At 49.5% G+C, this 16,380-nt stretch overlaps 1 protein-coding gene across 8 annotated transcripts in view; it reads right to left on the reverse strand.

Annotated features, from left to right (window-relative positions):
- Positions 1-4,554: 4,554 nt before the first annotated feature.
- The window catches only part of LOC122689358 (spidroin-2-like), a 110,905-nt gene continuing 99,079 nt past the window's right edge, over positions 4,555-16,380 (reverse strand). For all 8 annotated transcript variants that reach the window (XM_043895727.1, XM_043895735.1, XM_043895734.1 and 5 more), the window contains 3 exons: positions 16,287-16,322; positions 12,418-12,451; positions 4,555-7,956 (listed from right to left, as the gene is read on the reverse strand). In XM_043895727.1, coding sequence (XP_043751662.1) covers positions 12,423-12,451; positions 16,287-16,322 — 65 coding nt within the window. In that variant the 3' untranslated portion in view covers positions 4,555-7,956; positions 12,418-12,422. The remainder of the gene's footprint in view (positions 7,957-12,417; positions 12,452-16,286; positions 16,323-16,380) is intronic.

The following is a 16,380-nucleotide window of genomic DNA, read 5'->3' on the forward strand; positions in this document are numbered from 1 at the left end:
TTAGAGAGTCACACTGCACCCCTGAATCTCAGTTATCGTTAGGGTCAGTGGTGGGGATGGTGGGGGCGAGACAATCCAATTTCACTTGGTCCTCCTGCTCTGTCACCTGATTAGTGGTAAAGAACGCACCTGCCAATGCCGGAGACGTGAGTTCGATCCCTGGGTCAGGAAGATCCCCTGGAGGAGGGCATGGCAACCCACTCCAGTATTCTTGCCTGGAGAGTCCCATGGACAGAGGAGCCTGGTGAGCTGCAGTTCACGGGGTTGCAGAGAGTTGGACACAACTGAGCTAGCTACTCAGTTCAGTTCACTTCAGTCGCGTCCGACTCTTTGCAACCCCATGGACTGCAGCACACCAGGCCTCCCTGTCCATCACCAACTCCCGGAGTTTTACCCAAACTCATCTCCATCGAGTCGGTGATGCCATCCAGCCATGCCATCCTCTGTCGGCCCCTTCTCCTCCTGCCCCCAATCCCTCCCAGCATCAGGGTCTTTTCCAATGAGCCAGCTCTTTGTATGAGGTGACTGAGCTACTAAAGGACAACAAAACCCATTGTGGGCCTTGCAGGTGCTTATAGACGGGGGCAAATTCCTTCTTTTCTTCAATAGAAGTAAATTTGGGTGACAATGCGATGTTAGTTTCAGGCATGCAGCAAAGTGATTCAGCTATACACATATATGTATATTCTTTACCAGATTCTTTCCCATCCTACATTATTTTACTGAATGTTGTTCCCTGTGTCTACATTAGGACCTTGTCACTGACCTGCAGGGAAAAAAAAAAAAAGAAAGAAAGAATGCATTCTCTTTGAGAGAGACTCTAGGAACACAAAGCCAGGCTGGTCATAGAGACGCAGAGAATTTTGAGGATTTTCAAGTCAAAGCGTGGGCATCAGATGAGATGAACACGGCCGTCACTGTCTTTCTTTGCCTTGGAAGACTGACTCAGTGGGTCTCAGATGTGCTTTAGAAAAGAATGAACTGCTCTGCCCCGCCCGGCTTCCCAGGGGGAAGTGAAATGAAGTCGCTCAGTCGTGTCTGACTCTTGGCGACCCTGTGGACTGTACCCTTCCATGCTCCTCTCTCCATGGGATTTTTCCAAGCAGGCATACTAGAGTGTGTTCCCGTTTCCTTCTCCAGGAGATCTTCCCAACCCAGGGATCAAACCCAGGTCTCCCGCCTTGTAGGCAGATGCTGTGGCCCTCTGAGACACCCGCCTGGGAATGCAGGAAACATATAAGAGACGTGGGTTTGATCCCTGGGTGGGGAAGATTTCCCCTGGAGGAGGGCATGGCCACCCACTCCAGTCTCCTTGCCTGGAGCGTCCTCCAGGCTTCAGAAGAATTCCCTTCGAACCAGACAGAGGCCCTGCTTGCCTGACGCTGCAAAAGCCCTCAGACCAGAGACCAATGAGCCCGCTCTGGCTTTGAGGATGCACCTCGCCAGCACACCACGTGGGGTGGGGATCCACCCCCCACGCTCCTACCCACCACTGTCCCACCCTGAGGATGTCCGGGGAGGACCCACATCCACCGAGGGATGTGCAGAGCAGCGCTGGGCCCCATGAAGTGGGCTGGAAGGAGAGACAGCACGTGGAATTAAAAAAAACCAAAACAAACCAAATGTCTGCTGCAAGCCCCCTCCTGGTTGACCCGGAGGACATGCTGGGTCTCAGCATGGAAAGATATGCTGGGATAAGGGGGAGGGCGCTGTGAATGCCAGGAGGTTGGGGGACTTCTTGATGTGGTAGCACCCCTGAGACCTGTACTTGGAAGCCCGCAGGTGGAGACAGGGTGCGTTAGGAGGCTCCCAGGAGCCGCGAGGGTGTGACGTCGGCAGGGGGAATATCTCCAGATTAACTTGCTGCAACTAGAGCTCAGGGCATGCCCGGGAGAAGGTGGGTCATAAGGATGGACACGGGCCTAGGGCGGCATTTGATGAGAGCAGGAGACTCAGCAGCAGGTGGCCCTTGGCCCCCGAGAGGGCCTGCCTGAGTGCAGAGCTCAGCTGTCCATGGGATGCTCCAGGCAGGAACACTGGAGTGGGTTGCCATTCCCTTCTCCAGGGATCGAACCCAGGTCTTATGCACTGCATGCAGGCTCTTAACACCGAAGCTGGTGGCTTTCCAGGATGGAAAATCGGTGCAAAAATAGCTACTACTGGTTCCACTATGCCTGAATCCCTGCAAGGTGCAGTTAGAACTATTTTATGTTTTCAAGCGGTGTTGGGAACCATTATGGGAGGTCCCGCCCGTGACGAGGTCATGAAGAAAATACCGGGCAGGCAAGGCCGTCCGGGACCCCATCCATGATGAGGTCACGAGGAAAATACCTGACAGGCAAGGCTGTCTAGGATAAGGGACCCTCCAGGTTGGCCTCAGCCTCTACCCCACCCTGTATCCTCCCCCCTTCTCTGCTGTTGTTCTTATTTGCCCTGCTGCGGATTCTTGTGTTGCCTGCCGAGAGCTCTCCTGCTCCTCTTTCACTGAATAAAGACCAACTTAAAAGCCAATTAATAAATCTCCTGGATGCTGGTACCCTATGAAGGGGCCAGGGATGAAGGAAATGCCTCAATCCAAACCCTTTTGCTGGCATTCTGGCTTGTTTGATAAATGTGTGCTCTCATTGCACAAAATGCTCATGATTGTTCTAAACATCCTAAGTACAGCACGCTAACAAAAGAAACTATTAAGCATAGGCCCATTCGCGGGGTGAGAAAAGCTCCACAAATATTATAGCCACAAATGTGCCTAATAGAAAATAGTTTAGATAGAGATTAGCTGGCGACTTCTTGCAGGTTATTAACGTCTAGACTAAGAGCCTGTTTCGTGCCATATCTGCTGTTTTTGCAATCCTTTGCATTTCTGTTCTGTAAAAAATGTAATCCTATCTAGTTCCCTTGGAGATGACACCTCATAGAAAGAAAATAGATTAACCACAAATAAGACAGGGTCGGCTACTGAAGTTGCTTAAAGTTGCACCAGGTGCAAGCCATAAATTGTCAACAGGCCCGAAAGCCAAAAGCTATTATACATAGAGATTAACCATAAAAAAGGCCCTAATAGGAACAGAGCCCTTTGGGGGCTGAGGAAGCCCTATTAGAGAATACAAAAAATATTGTTTTAAAAGTGGTTATTGGATCAATGTTTGATTGATGTTAATGTGCTGAGATTGTGCAGTGGAAACTATTGTTAATATAGTTGGAGATCTAGTAAAATAAGAGTTTAGCCCTAGTGTAAAAACAATAAGATAATTGCTAATTTTATCCAGGAGTGCTAAACAGGGGCTGCCTCACCAGAGCTGCAGAGTCTTTGTGTGTTAAACTTTTTAGGTAAATTTAGCTGAGAACTTCTGCAAAAAGACTGACCTTTGTGTTAACAGGATTGTATTTCTATTATGTTGCAACCTGCTCTATCATGAGACTGCCACTTTTCTGTTTTCTGCTAAGCTCAAGGCCAGAAGATAATGTACAAAAAATCTATGGGAAAAGACTCTCGTAAACAAAAAATATACAGAGCACACCTGGTTTCGTGAAGGACAAGCTGATGTAATGTTAAACTAAGTCTGTATGCTTATCTGCCCCTTAGAAATGTGCCAACTTAGGGTATAAAGGCTACGGTGAAAAATAAAGCAACGGCCAGACTCTGCTGCACCTTCCTGGTCTGGTCTCTTTCTTTCTTTCTTTCTTTCTTTCTCTCTCTCTCTCCCTAGGAGACTTGGCCCTATCAAGGCCGGTCCTACGTGTCTCTCTCTCACTGACACCGTTCATCCTGAGGGTTCCCCTGGATCCTGCTGGGGCTGGACCCCGGCAAAACAGGTGTTACCAATCTTCTTCTGTAAAGGATCCAAGAGGAGAGGAACAAATTAAAAAAAAAAATCATTCCTTCCCTGGAATGTCCAGGAATTTAGTGGATGCTATAAATTGCATTTCAGATCCATGGGGGAAAACATGGACTAGTCAATAAATGGTTTGTGAATAGTGGGATTTTCCCAAGATGGTTTAAAAAAAAAAAAAAAGAAACTACATATCAAGGAATCTGTTCCTCATTATCATGATACAAATGCATTCCTAGGGGATAAAATAGTCTACTCAAAATATATTTTAATTAAAAAAAGACCATAAAATTTTATAAGACAACACGAGCAGATTTTTTGTTTTGTTTTTTAAATAATATGAGTATGTGTGCATGCTAAGTCACTTCACTCAGGCCCAACTCTTTGTGACCCTATGGACTGTAGCCCACCAGGCTCCTCTATCCATGGGATTCTCCAGGCAAGAATACTGGAGTAAGTTAACATTTCCTCCTCCAGGGGATCTTCCTGACCCAGGGATGGAACCCAGGTCTCTTATGTCTCCTGCATCGGCAAGTGCGTTCTTTACCACTAGCGCCGTCTGGGAAGCCCTAATACCAGTATGGCTGATGCTTTTCTAGGTATGAAAACAAGCCCAGGAACCATTCATAAGTTCACTAAAAAAAATAATAAATGTGAAGGGCGAAAAATATGACTTCATAGTTAAAAGGTGGAGCATAAAGTGAAAAAGCACATTTGCTACTTATGTCAAGTCATATCTTTAATATGTGAAGAGTTCCTACAAATCAATAAGAAAAGGACCAGTAACACATACAGGCAAACAGCATATTCATTTCCTTCAAAACCAGAATGGCAACGGGTCTCCCACACACAGATTCTCAACCTCACTTGCGTTAAGACAAATGTTACGTAAACACAGTTGATGGGATATCTTCTTCAACTCAGAGACTGGCACCAATTGGAAAGTTTGCTCAGCAGTGAGCAGACAAATCTAACATCATTGGGGTGTATCGTGAATTTGCACAACCTCTATAGGGGGTGTTTGGGCAATGTCCATAAAAATTGAATATACACATGCTTTTTCTTTCCCCCTCACAAAGCCAGCTTCAGGCATTGATGCAACACATACATTGCACTTGCATGGAGCCACAAAACCATGCTTCCAACGCTATTCACTGCAGCATCTCACAGCAAAAACTTGACCACAGTTTACATGGGTTGATCAAATCCATTATGACCAAGACTTGTAACAAATCCTCTGCTGGTATAGTCTCACTTAAATAAAAACTTGACGTTGATTTCAAAACCTGTTGGAGTGTGATTTCCTTATACAGGAGTTCCAAAATGATTTGTAAAAGCAATCATCATGCCAAGCATTTACTCATCAAACCACCCAACTGAAACTCAATTTTTCAAAAGGCCCACCTTTGATAAAGTCCTATTCATTTTAATGTCAACAAGAAACTGAGCTGAGTCTACAACCATGTAAATACACTGTCCATAATAAAAGCCCAGTTGACTTCTTTCTCACATGTATAGATTCAGGAGTGAGTCACAATTTCCTCTACTTAACCCCCTCACTATTCTGTTGTTTAAAGAGACATTTATGCTTATGGCATGATTGCAATGCTTATAAAAATGTCGACATTATTCACAGAGTTTCAAAGACTTTACACATTTTTTTTCTTTTTATAAAGCAAGTCACAGCACAGACTCTGAGGACTCATCGGGGGTGAATGTGGACACTCTCTGCTAGCTTTGTAACTGGGTGACCTGAGCTAGTTAGCAAGAGGACGTGAGCATATTGATTAATCCAGCCCTCAGTGCTTGACAACTGGTCGACCCCTTCCATTGACTGAAGACATTTGTGTTCTGTCCTGTAGAATCCAGATGTCACATCCACCCCTGCACACACCCGGGCCACAGGCATTTGTCATATGAAGCAATGAATGGATATGATAAATACTCAATCTTCATTTTTAAAAATCATGTCATATATGCAAAAACTATCATAGTGTCAAAGACAGAGCAAGTTCAATAGACAGATGTGGTCTCCAGGAATACCTTGAGAAGGAAACTCCCAATGCTTTTCAACAATGATGGGAGGAGGGTTCGTGGAGAGAGGGGGGTTGACCCTTCAATAGCAGGGGGATGGCTCAGTTGCAAACCGCCCCACAAAACAACTGACAAGAGTGTCTGAGATTCCGGGCAGGAAAGACCCAGAATTCATGACCGAGATGGGGTTGGCCAAAAAAATCGATTCTGAGCTTTTCATGAGATGTTTCAGAAAAACCCAAAGGAACTTTTTGATGGAGGAGGAAATGACAACCCACTCCAGGATTCTTGCCTGGAGAATCTCATGGACTGAGGAGCCTGTTGGGGCCACAGTCCGTGGGGTCGCAAAGAGGCGGGACACAACGGAGTGACTAGGCAACACCCTGATGGCCGCCCCTTCCCAGGCCGGGCGGTTTGTGAGGGCAGGCCACACAGGTGTGCTGACAACATCCCTCTGCATCCACAGTGAGTGCTGTGAAGCACACAATGGTTCTTCAACCATCATCAGTAATGAGATTAAGTCTTCACTCGGGTAACTGCTGATTCTCTGGAAAACTACCCTCAGAGCGTTATGCAAGCAGGCGTGTGCTATGAGAAAATTAGGGAAACAAACTCTTATTTCAGGAGAGGGAAGTCTATGGGTGGGGTCCAGCCCATCTGCATTATCAAGGCTTCCATGCTTTCTGAAATAAACAAAAAGCCAAGCAAAGCCCTCGTATGGCATTGTCCAAAAGGTTCGTTCAATGAACACGTTGCTCAGTACAGCTGTGGCTGAAAACAACATGTATTTTATTTTTACTTAAAACCTAACGAACGTTTTGGCCAACTCAACACATAAAAGCATGCATTTTGGACGTCGCGCGGCGTGTGCATTGTTATGAGTGGAAGAATTGCTTTCAAAGGCAGAGAAGTCAACGCTGATAGCCAAGAAAAGAGCAAGCACTCAGTCCACACTCTAAGATGTTAGAAAATATAGGAGACTGTCTCTCACAAAACAGTGTGGCCCCCAAGTTAAACCAAGCTCTCCCATGGAAGCTGATAAATGTGTCATAAAGATCACAAAAAACCAATTCCTGGCATTTACCTACGTGGAAGATGCAGGAAAGAATCTGATGCAGGGGAGAAGGGCTGCTAACAAATATTTCCTCTACAATGTCATCAACTAGAGAAGGAAATGGAAACACACTCTGGTATCCTTGCCTGCGAAACCCCATATACAGAGGAGCCGGGCGAGCTAAAGTCTCCGGGGTTGCAAACAGTCTGCCAAGACTTAAGAAGGAAAGCACCACCACCAATGTGAGCAAGAAGGGAAGGAACAGATAAAAGCAAATGCCAGAAATGAAGAGCTAGTGCTTAGGGTGATGTCTGTCTTACACAAAAGGGATCTGGTAATCCATGTCACTAGTTTCACGAAGTTTCCAAGAGCCTTCTTTAAAAGGCACCTCCCAGCAAGACACTAACATAAATAGGACTTGATTTCTAAGTTTCTTTTTATTAATCTGGTGTGGAAAAAAAATTCATGAGAAATGAAAGAACCTTTGAGAAAACTCGCTTGAGGCTTAACGCCCACTCCGTTAAAGAGCCAACGGTCAGGAGAGGTTTCAGAAGCATTCCATTTACAAGCAGTTTGTAAACGGTCCAGAGTTTTCGCTCGGGGAACCTTGGTGGCGTTCGAAAGATGACGGCTGAGAACTTGGCGACTTGGTTGGGACTTGGCCACTTGGTTGGGATTTGGCGATTGGTCGGTCGGTCGGACGTTTCCTGCACTCACGTGTAAACCCCCTCAGGGTCGTGGAGAAAGTAAGTGTGATTTCCTCCCCGTGGATGGAAAACTCACCACAAGTCAGTTTCAATGGCCCAGCATGGCGGAGAGGGACGTGGTGGAGACGGGGAGTGGGGAGTACGGCATCCCAGCATTAAAATGAGGAATCAAACTTGAGCGAAGGCACGGACAAGCCAGGGCGAGTTCTGGTGGGTCATCTCAGCTCCTCCAGCCCATCTCTGGAGAGGCTCAGCAGGCAAGCTTGCAATCCCGCTGCGAATTACTTGGCTGCCAAACGTCTTTATTTCTCCAGAAGCGTCTGTTGAACTGCAGAGGACAAACACACAAGAACAGATGATGTTTTTTTTTTTTTCCCCCAAGGCATGTCCAGGCCCCCCAACACCATGTGAGTGGGAGGGTAGGGCAGCGGTGGGAGGAGGTGACATGCAGCTGGGGGTGACAGCTGGCGATGATGGGAGGGTGACAGGCCCACCCTGTTTCACCTGCTGGCTCAGCATTGGTGCAACAGTTCTCCATGTTGACCTCACCCTCTTTGGCTGAAAGCAAGAACAAAATGTGCCGGAGGTGGGGACCGGGGGGAGGTAAATACAAAGACAACACACCCCTTCACCATTCTCAGCATTGCCCCACTCAGCTTCCTCCCCAGCCCCGCCCCCCCCAGAAAGCAGAGGAAGCGCCCCAGTCATCAGGGTGTGAAGGGCCCCTCACTGGGGTCCTGTCTGTTCGCTTCTTTGTGTTTCCAACACCGTCTTTTTATTTCCAAATTTCTATTCCTCGATTTGTCAAACACCAAGAGGATCAACATACCGCCACCCGCCCAAACCGTCCCCAGAAAGGATCTGTGAGCACAGGATCCTTTGCTCAGAATTCAAGTGTGAGGAGGAAGAATTCAAAATACAGGAGAGGGAGAGGGTGTGGAAATGGACGGCCTGGGAGTTTGGGGTCAGCAGATGCCAACTCTTATATACAGGATGCATGAACAGCAAGGTCCTACCATAGAGCCCAGGGGGCATCTATTGAATGTCATTGGATAAGGCAGCACCAAAAAATAAAATATAACAGAGGAATGAACAGATGACTGAGTCACTTTGCTGCAGAGTAGAAACCAACACAACACTGTAAATCAACGACAGTTCAATAAAAGCAAAGCAAACAAAAAAACACATGATATTCCCCATCAACACTTCAATAAACTGCAAAGCAAACAAACAAACAAAAAAACACACGAGACATTCCCAGTCAACATGCATTTATTTGCATCTGCGTCAGTGCGAATGAGGTGGATGAACCTGCTATACAGAGTGAAGTAAGTCAGACAGAGAAAGGAAACTATCGTACATTAACGCATACAGAGTTAGTCGCTCAGTCAAGTCCGACTCTTTGCGACCCTATAGACTGTAACCCGACCGGCTCCTCTGTTCTATGACATTCTCCAGGCAAGAATACTGCAGTGGGTTGCCATGTCCTTCTCCAGGGGGATCTTCCCGACCCAGGGATGGAACCCAGGTCTCCTACATTGCAGGCGGATTCTTTACTGTCTGAGCCACCAGGGTGGCCCATTAATGCATATATATGGAATCTACAAAGAGGGAACTGGTCAACCTATTTGCAGGGAAGCAGTGGAAATGCAGACATAGATGTACGGCAGAGAACAACACAATACTGTAAGGCAATTATCCTCCAACTAAAAACAAATTTTTTAAAAAAAAGTTAAGGTGGAAGAAAGTGAATTAAAATAGTAACAATAAAGCTTGTTTAAAAGAGGAATGCAATATAGGAGATGTTATTTGATCCCTGGGTCACGATGATTCCCTGGAGGAGGACATGGAAACCGACACCAGTATTCTTGCCTGGAGAATCCCATGGACAGAGGAGCCTGGCGGGCTACAGTCCACGGGGTCACAAAGAGTGGGACATGATGCAATCACAGAGCATGCACTCATGCTAACTGGGATGCAGGCTTTATTTCACCGGGAACACTCCCTTCAAAGACACAGACAGGAGGAGAGGAGCCAAGATGGTGGAGGAATAGGATGGGGAGACCACTTTCTCCCCTAGAAATTCATCAAAAGAACATTTGAACGCTGAGCAAACTTCACAAAACAACTTCTGATCTCTAGCAGAAGACATCAGGCGCCCAGAAAAGCAGCCCATCGTCTTTGAAAGGAGGTAGGACAAAATATAAAAGATGAAAAGAGAGACAAAAGAGCTAGGGATGGAGACCCATCCCGGGAAGGGAGTCACAATAGAGGAAGTTTCCAAACACCAGGAAACCCTCTCACGGGCGGGTCTGGGGGAAGTTTTCGAATCTCGGAGGGCAACCTAACTGGAAGAAAAATAAATAAAACCCACAAAGACACAGACAGTCGTGGAAGTGACCGGGGTCAAGGCCATCAGGGTGACCAGTGGAGGGTGACAGGCCCACGAGAAGAGTGTTGAGACAACCCCCGTTGGGGGGTTCTCAAGCCACCTCCCGATACTAATGCCAAATCCTGTGACTCAGCCTCCAGACCAGTACTGGCTGTACCACCCTGGGACGGGGACACGACCTTGTACCTCATTCAGCACGCGGCTGGAAAAAGAAAACTTGTTTTTACACGCAAGAAGGAGGTGGTCTGATGCAAAAAAAATGGAAAGAAAGATCCGGCGTTAAAGAAAAAAAAAAAAAAGAAAGATCCGGCATTGACTTCCGTGTTGATGGAGAGATGTGAGCATGCATGAATTCTAGGCGGTCACAGACCCCATCCGTCTTTGACTTCTGCACTGACATTTCAGAAATTTTAAGTCGGGGTGGGGAAGGAGGTTAAGGGGAGGGTGTGAGGGAGGCTCAAGAGGGAGGCGATGTATGTAGACATATGGCTGATTCACGCTGCTGTAAGCAGAATCTAACATCTCAGTGTAAAGCAATTACCTTCCAATGGAAAATAACTTTTTAAAAAAGCAACTGAAGACGGTGAGATTTTCGGGTTATTCCTAAACACGTGGGTTCTCCATTTTTGCAGAGAACTGTGAAATTCACATAATTGGCAAAAATCAATTAGAGAAAGAGTTAGAAAAAAAAAAAAAAGACTTCATGGAAATGGGCTGTAAAAATCCAGGAGCTATGGAGTCAGAAGGTTACAAATTCCATCATTAAGTGTGAAAGGTCATATCCTATGGCTTACGGCTGGCTTTGCCCCAGGGAGGGGAGGGGGTCTCTGCAGACAGCATGGTCCACCCAACGGGCAAGGATGGAGGGTGGTTGACAAAGCTGCTTTGTTCACGAAAGCCCCCAGCCCCATTTGTGCGTGTCGGACCCCACTTTAAAAGGGATGTGTCTGCTTCTCTCAAGGCAAACTGCGCCTTCAAATATAGCATCCGAAGCTTCTGTGCTTTGACGAGGCAGAAAACATAGAGAATTCACAGTACAGCCTGCGGGGTCAGGGAGAAATGTCCTTGGGGAAACGTCCTAGTACCAAGGTGTAAAAGAAACACAACAAGGTTTGCTTTTTGAGAGAGATGCAGATCAGAAAGGATCATCTCTGCGCTCCTGCCCAGGGTTCTCCACGCATCCCCCCTAGATCCTCGACTCATCTGCAAAGGAAGGGCGGAGAAGGACTCCATGGGATTCTCCAGGACAGAATGCTGGAGTGGCTTGCCATTTCCTTCTCCAGGGGAATCTTCCCAACCCAGGGATGGAACCCAGGGCTCCCGCCTTGCAGGTGGATCCCTTACCAACTGGGCCACCAGGGAAGCCCAAGACTACGGGAGTGGGTAGCCTATCTGTCCTCCAGCGGATCTTCCCAACTCAGGAATTGAACCGGGGTCTCCTGCATTGCAGGTGGATGCTTCAGCAGCTGAGATATCAGGGAAGACCCTGTTCTGCCAAGGATCCCATGAATCCATGTGTCACACCATTCTTGTCTGGGTCAAACCTCTCCTCCCCCACCTCCAGTTCACAAGAAGGGAAGCACCCGTGGCCTCACACACGGCCCGCAAACACACACACGTCTCGCAAACAGTAATACGACCCGGAAACGCCCACACGTACCGCAAACATCATTACGTCCCGCAAACGGCATTACGTCCTGGAAACACCCACTCGTCCTGCAAACGTCATTACGTCCCGCAAACGGCGTTACGACCTGCAAACACCCATACGTCTGGCAAACGGCAATACTGCCGCAATGCTTGGGTCCTGGGCCGGAAGGCTTAGAAGGTCAGGTCTATCGCTTTCTTCTCCCCCAAAGCCCTGGGGTGGGCTGGGTGGGTTCACCGTTGCCCTGCACTGGTGTCAGCCTCCAGATTCCCAAGAAGCTGGCCTCCGTCATCCCAGCGACACAGGGCCAACGCCCAGTGGCCGCACTCCAGGCATTCCCTGGGGGCCCTCATGGGGCGGGCAGGGCCCCGCTGCGGGCTTCTCAGGGGGAGAAGGCTGTGGTTTCTCTGCTGCTCTCCCTGGAGGCTTGAGTCCACGAAAGGGGCGCCGGCGGTGGGCAGCAGCAGCTCCAAGCACCGCAGACAGCTCTCAGAGCCCAAGCATCTTTCAGCCCCAAATCGGTCCCCCAAGCCCCAGGCATCTTTCAGCTCCGAGTTGGTCGCGAAGTCTCCTTCTCTGACCCCCGTGGGACTGACCGCCCAAAAGGAGCTTCTGCACGCCCACACAGAGAGAGCAGGTGGCCCCTGAACGCCCTCAGCAGAAACAAAACCAGGTCTAACCCCAGCCCTCCCCAGACACGTGGGGAGCCCGCCCCTCGGAAGACCAAGCACCCCGCCCCTGGGCCGTACCTGGCTTATTGATGTGTCCGCCGGACGCCTGGACCTGGAAGGGGACAAACACATGGTCAGGCGCGGATTCGAAAGAGCTGGGCATGGGCTGCCTGCTGCTGGGAGGCGGGCATTGCATCCAAGCGGGGAGGGGACGGGGGTGGAGACCGAGGGGTTGAGGCTGTCACCTCAGGGCGAAGGGATACACACACAGGTGTGCACGAGAGGCCCGTGCACACACCCATAGACACACATGAACACACGCATCACACATACACACGGCACACACCCATATACACACGTGCACGCACAGAGACCCCACATACACACAAAGCCATATACACACATGCACACACAAACTTCCCACATACACACACACCCATATAGACACATGCACACATGTCCCTCACACACAAATTCACACTCACACAAGATCCCACATACACACACCCATATACGCACATGCACACACATCACACATACACACAGCACATACCCATATACACACATGCACACACATAACACACAGCACACACCCATATACACACGTGAACACACACACATCCCACATACACACAATGCCAGACACATGCATGCACACAAACTTCCCACAACAAAACACACCCATATAGACATATGCATACATATCCCACACACACACATTGATAGACACACAACATCCCACATACACACATAGACACACACCCATATATGCACATGCACACACATCACACACAGATCACACACCCATATACACACATGCATACACACAACATCCCCAATACACATACACCCGTAAATACACATGCACACAAACATCACACATACACACTGACCCATAGACACACAATTCAGTTCAGTGCTCAGTCTTGGCCGAGTCCGGGCGACCCCATCGGCCGCAGCATGTCAGGCCTCACTATCCAAAACCAACTCCTGGAGCTTGCTCAGACTCATGTCCATCGAGTCAGTGATGCCATCCAACCATCTCATCCTCTGTCGTCCCTTCTCCTCCCACCTGCAAGCTTTCCCATCATCAGGGTCTGTTCCAGTGAGTCACTTCGTCACATCAGGTGCCCAAAGTATTGGAGTTTCAGCTGCAGCATCAGTACTGCCAATGGATATTCAGGGTCGATCTCCTTTAGGATGGACTGGTTGGATCTCCTTGCAGGCCAAGGGAGTGCGCATATTAACGTCTAGACCAGCCCAGGGGTCACCCGGCCTGTTACCCCTGTAGCCCCCACATCCATCACATTCCGTACTCTGACCCCATGAACTACTACAGTTCCTAGGGGTCCATTCAGTCAAAGCTAGCACAATACCTCTGTTTCCTGTCCTGCCAGACTCCCAGACATCTGTAGACTGTGCCTTGGAGATGTGCCCTCCAGGAGCACTCATTCCGTCTTCCACCCAACCCCAATCCTGGGTGAGTCCTCTGTCCTTGCAAGAGTGAAAAAGTCTTAGCCGCTTCAGTCATGTCTGACTCCTTCAGACCCCACGGACTGTAGCCCCACCAGGCTCCTATGTTCATGGGATTCTCCGGGCCAGAATACTGCAGTGGTTTGCCATTTCCTGCTTCAGGGGATTTTCCGAACCCAGGGATCAAACCCACATCTCCTGCATTGCAGGTGGAGTGTTTATCCGAGGACCACCAGGGAAGGCCCCCTGTCCTCTGGAAAGGGAGACTGAAAGTCAAGTCTGGCTCCTTGCGACCCCATGGGACTCCATGGGATTCTCCAGGCCAGAATACTGGAGTGGCTTGCCATTTCCTTCTCCAGGGGAATCTTCCCAACCCAGGGATGGAACCAAGGGCCTGTTACCCCTGTAGCCCCCTGTAGCCCCCTGTAGCCCCCACATCCATCACATTCCATACTCTGGCCCCACTACAGTTCCTGGGTAATCCACTGCCTTGCAGGTGGATCCCTTACCAACTGAGCCAGCAGGGAAGCGCAAGACTACGGGAGTGGGTAGCCTGTCCCTCTTCCAGCAGATCTTTCCAAACCAGGAGTTGAACAGGGATCTCCTGCATTGCAGGCGGATTGTTCAGCAGCTGAGATATCAGGGAAGAACCTGTCCTGCCAAGGACCCCATGAATCCGTGGGTCCCCTGATTCTTGTCTGGAGCGAACCTCTCCTCCCCCACCTCCAGTCCACGAGAAGGGAGGCACCCGTGGCCTTCCATAATTCCTGCAAACATCCACACGTCCTGCACATGTTAATACGTCCCACAAACACCCATACGTCCCGCAAACGGCAGTACTGCTGTACTGCCTGGGTCCTGGGCCGGAAGGCTTAGAAAGTCAGAGATATCTCTTTCTTCTCTCCGAAAGCCCTGGGGTTGGCTGGGTGGGTTCACAGTTGCCATGCACTGGTGTCTGGGTCCAAATATCCATATACACACATGCACACACATCCCAAATACACACAAACATACACATCCATATACAAACATGCACACACCCATATACGCACATGCACACAGTCAACATCCCACATACAGCACACACCCATATACATGTGTGCACACACACACATCCCACATACACAGAAACCCATATACACGAATGCACACAAAAACTTCCAACATACACACACACCCATATCCACATAATAGACATATCCACACACACACATTCACACACACACAACATCCCACATACACATACACACGCATATACACACAGCACACACACATACACACACATGCAAACACACACTACATCCCACATACACATACACCTGTATACACACATGCACACACAAACATCCCACATTCACTCATATACACACACTTCAGTTCAGTTGGTCAGTCGTGTCTGACTTTCGCGACCCCATGGGACCTCATGGGATTCTTCAGGCCAGAATACTGGAGTGGTTTGCCATTTCCTTCTCCAGGGGAATCTTCCCAACCCAGGGATGGAACCCAGGGCTCCCACCTTGCAGGTGGATCCTTACCAACTGAGCCACCAGGGAAGCCCAAGACTACGGGAGTGGGTAGCCTATCCCTCCTCCAGTGGATCTTCCCAACTCAGGAATTGAACCGAGGTCTCCTGCATTGCAGGTGGATGCTTCAGCAGCTGAGATATCAGGAAAGAACCTGTCCTGCCAAGGACCCCATGAATCCGTGGGTCAGCTGATTCCTGTCTGGGGCGAACCTCTCCTCCCCCACCTCCAGTCCACGAGAAGGGAAGCACCCATGGCCTTCCATAAGTCCTGCAAACATCCACACGTCCCACACACGGTAATATGTCCCGCAAACACCCATACGTCCCGCAAACGGCAATAGTGCCGCACTGCCTGGGTCCTGGGCTAGAAGGCTTAGAAAGTCAGGGAAATCTCTTTTCTCTCCCCCAAAGCCCTGGGGTCGGCGGGTGGGTTCACAGTTGCCCTGCATTGGTGTCAGGGTCCAGATATCCAAGAAGCTGGCCTCTGTCATCCCAGCGACAGACGGCCTATGCCTGCTGGCCGCACTCCAGGCCTTCCCTGTGGGCTGTGATGGGGTGGGCGTGGCCCAGCTGGGGGCATCTCGGGGGAGAAGGCTGTGGTTTCTCTGCTGCTCTCCTTCGAGGCTTGAGTCAACGAAAGGGGCGCCGGTGGTGGGCAGCAGCAGCTCCAAGCACCGCAGACAGCTCTCAGAGCCCAAGCATCTTTCAGCCCCAAATCGGTCCCCAGAGCCTCAGGCATCTTGCAGCTCCGAGTCGGTCCCCACGTCTCCTTCGCTGACCCCCGTGGGACAGACCGCACCCGACAGGAGCTTTTGCACGCCCACACAGAGAGAGCAGGTGGTCCCTAAACGCCCTCAGCAGAAACAAAACCAGGCCTGCCCCGGCCCCTCCACAGACACGTGGGGAGCCCACCCCTCGGAAGACCGAATGCCCCGCCCCTGGGCCCTACCTCGCGGGTTTTTCTGTCCGAGGCCGACGGCTGCACCTGAAAGGAGACAGACACATGATCACGCGTGGATTCGAAAGAGCTGGCCACGTGCTGC

Source organism: Cervus elaphus, chromosome X (genome assembly GCF_910594005.1).
Source record: "Cervus elaphus chromosome X, mCerEla1.1, whole genome shotgun sequence".
In the NCBI taxonomy this organism is placed as follows: Eukaryota; Metazoa; Chordata; class Mammalia; order Artiodactyla; family Cervidae; genus Cervus; species Cervus elaphus.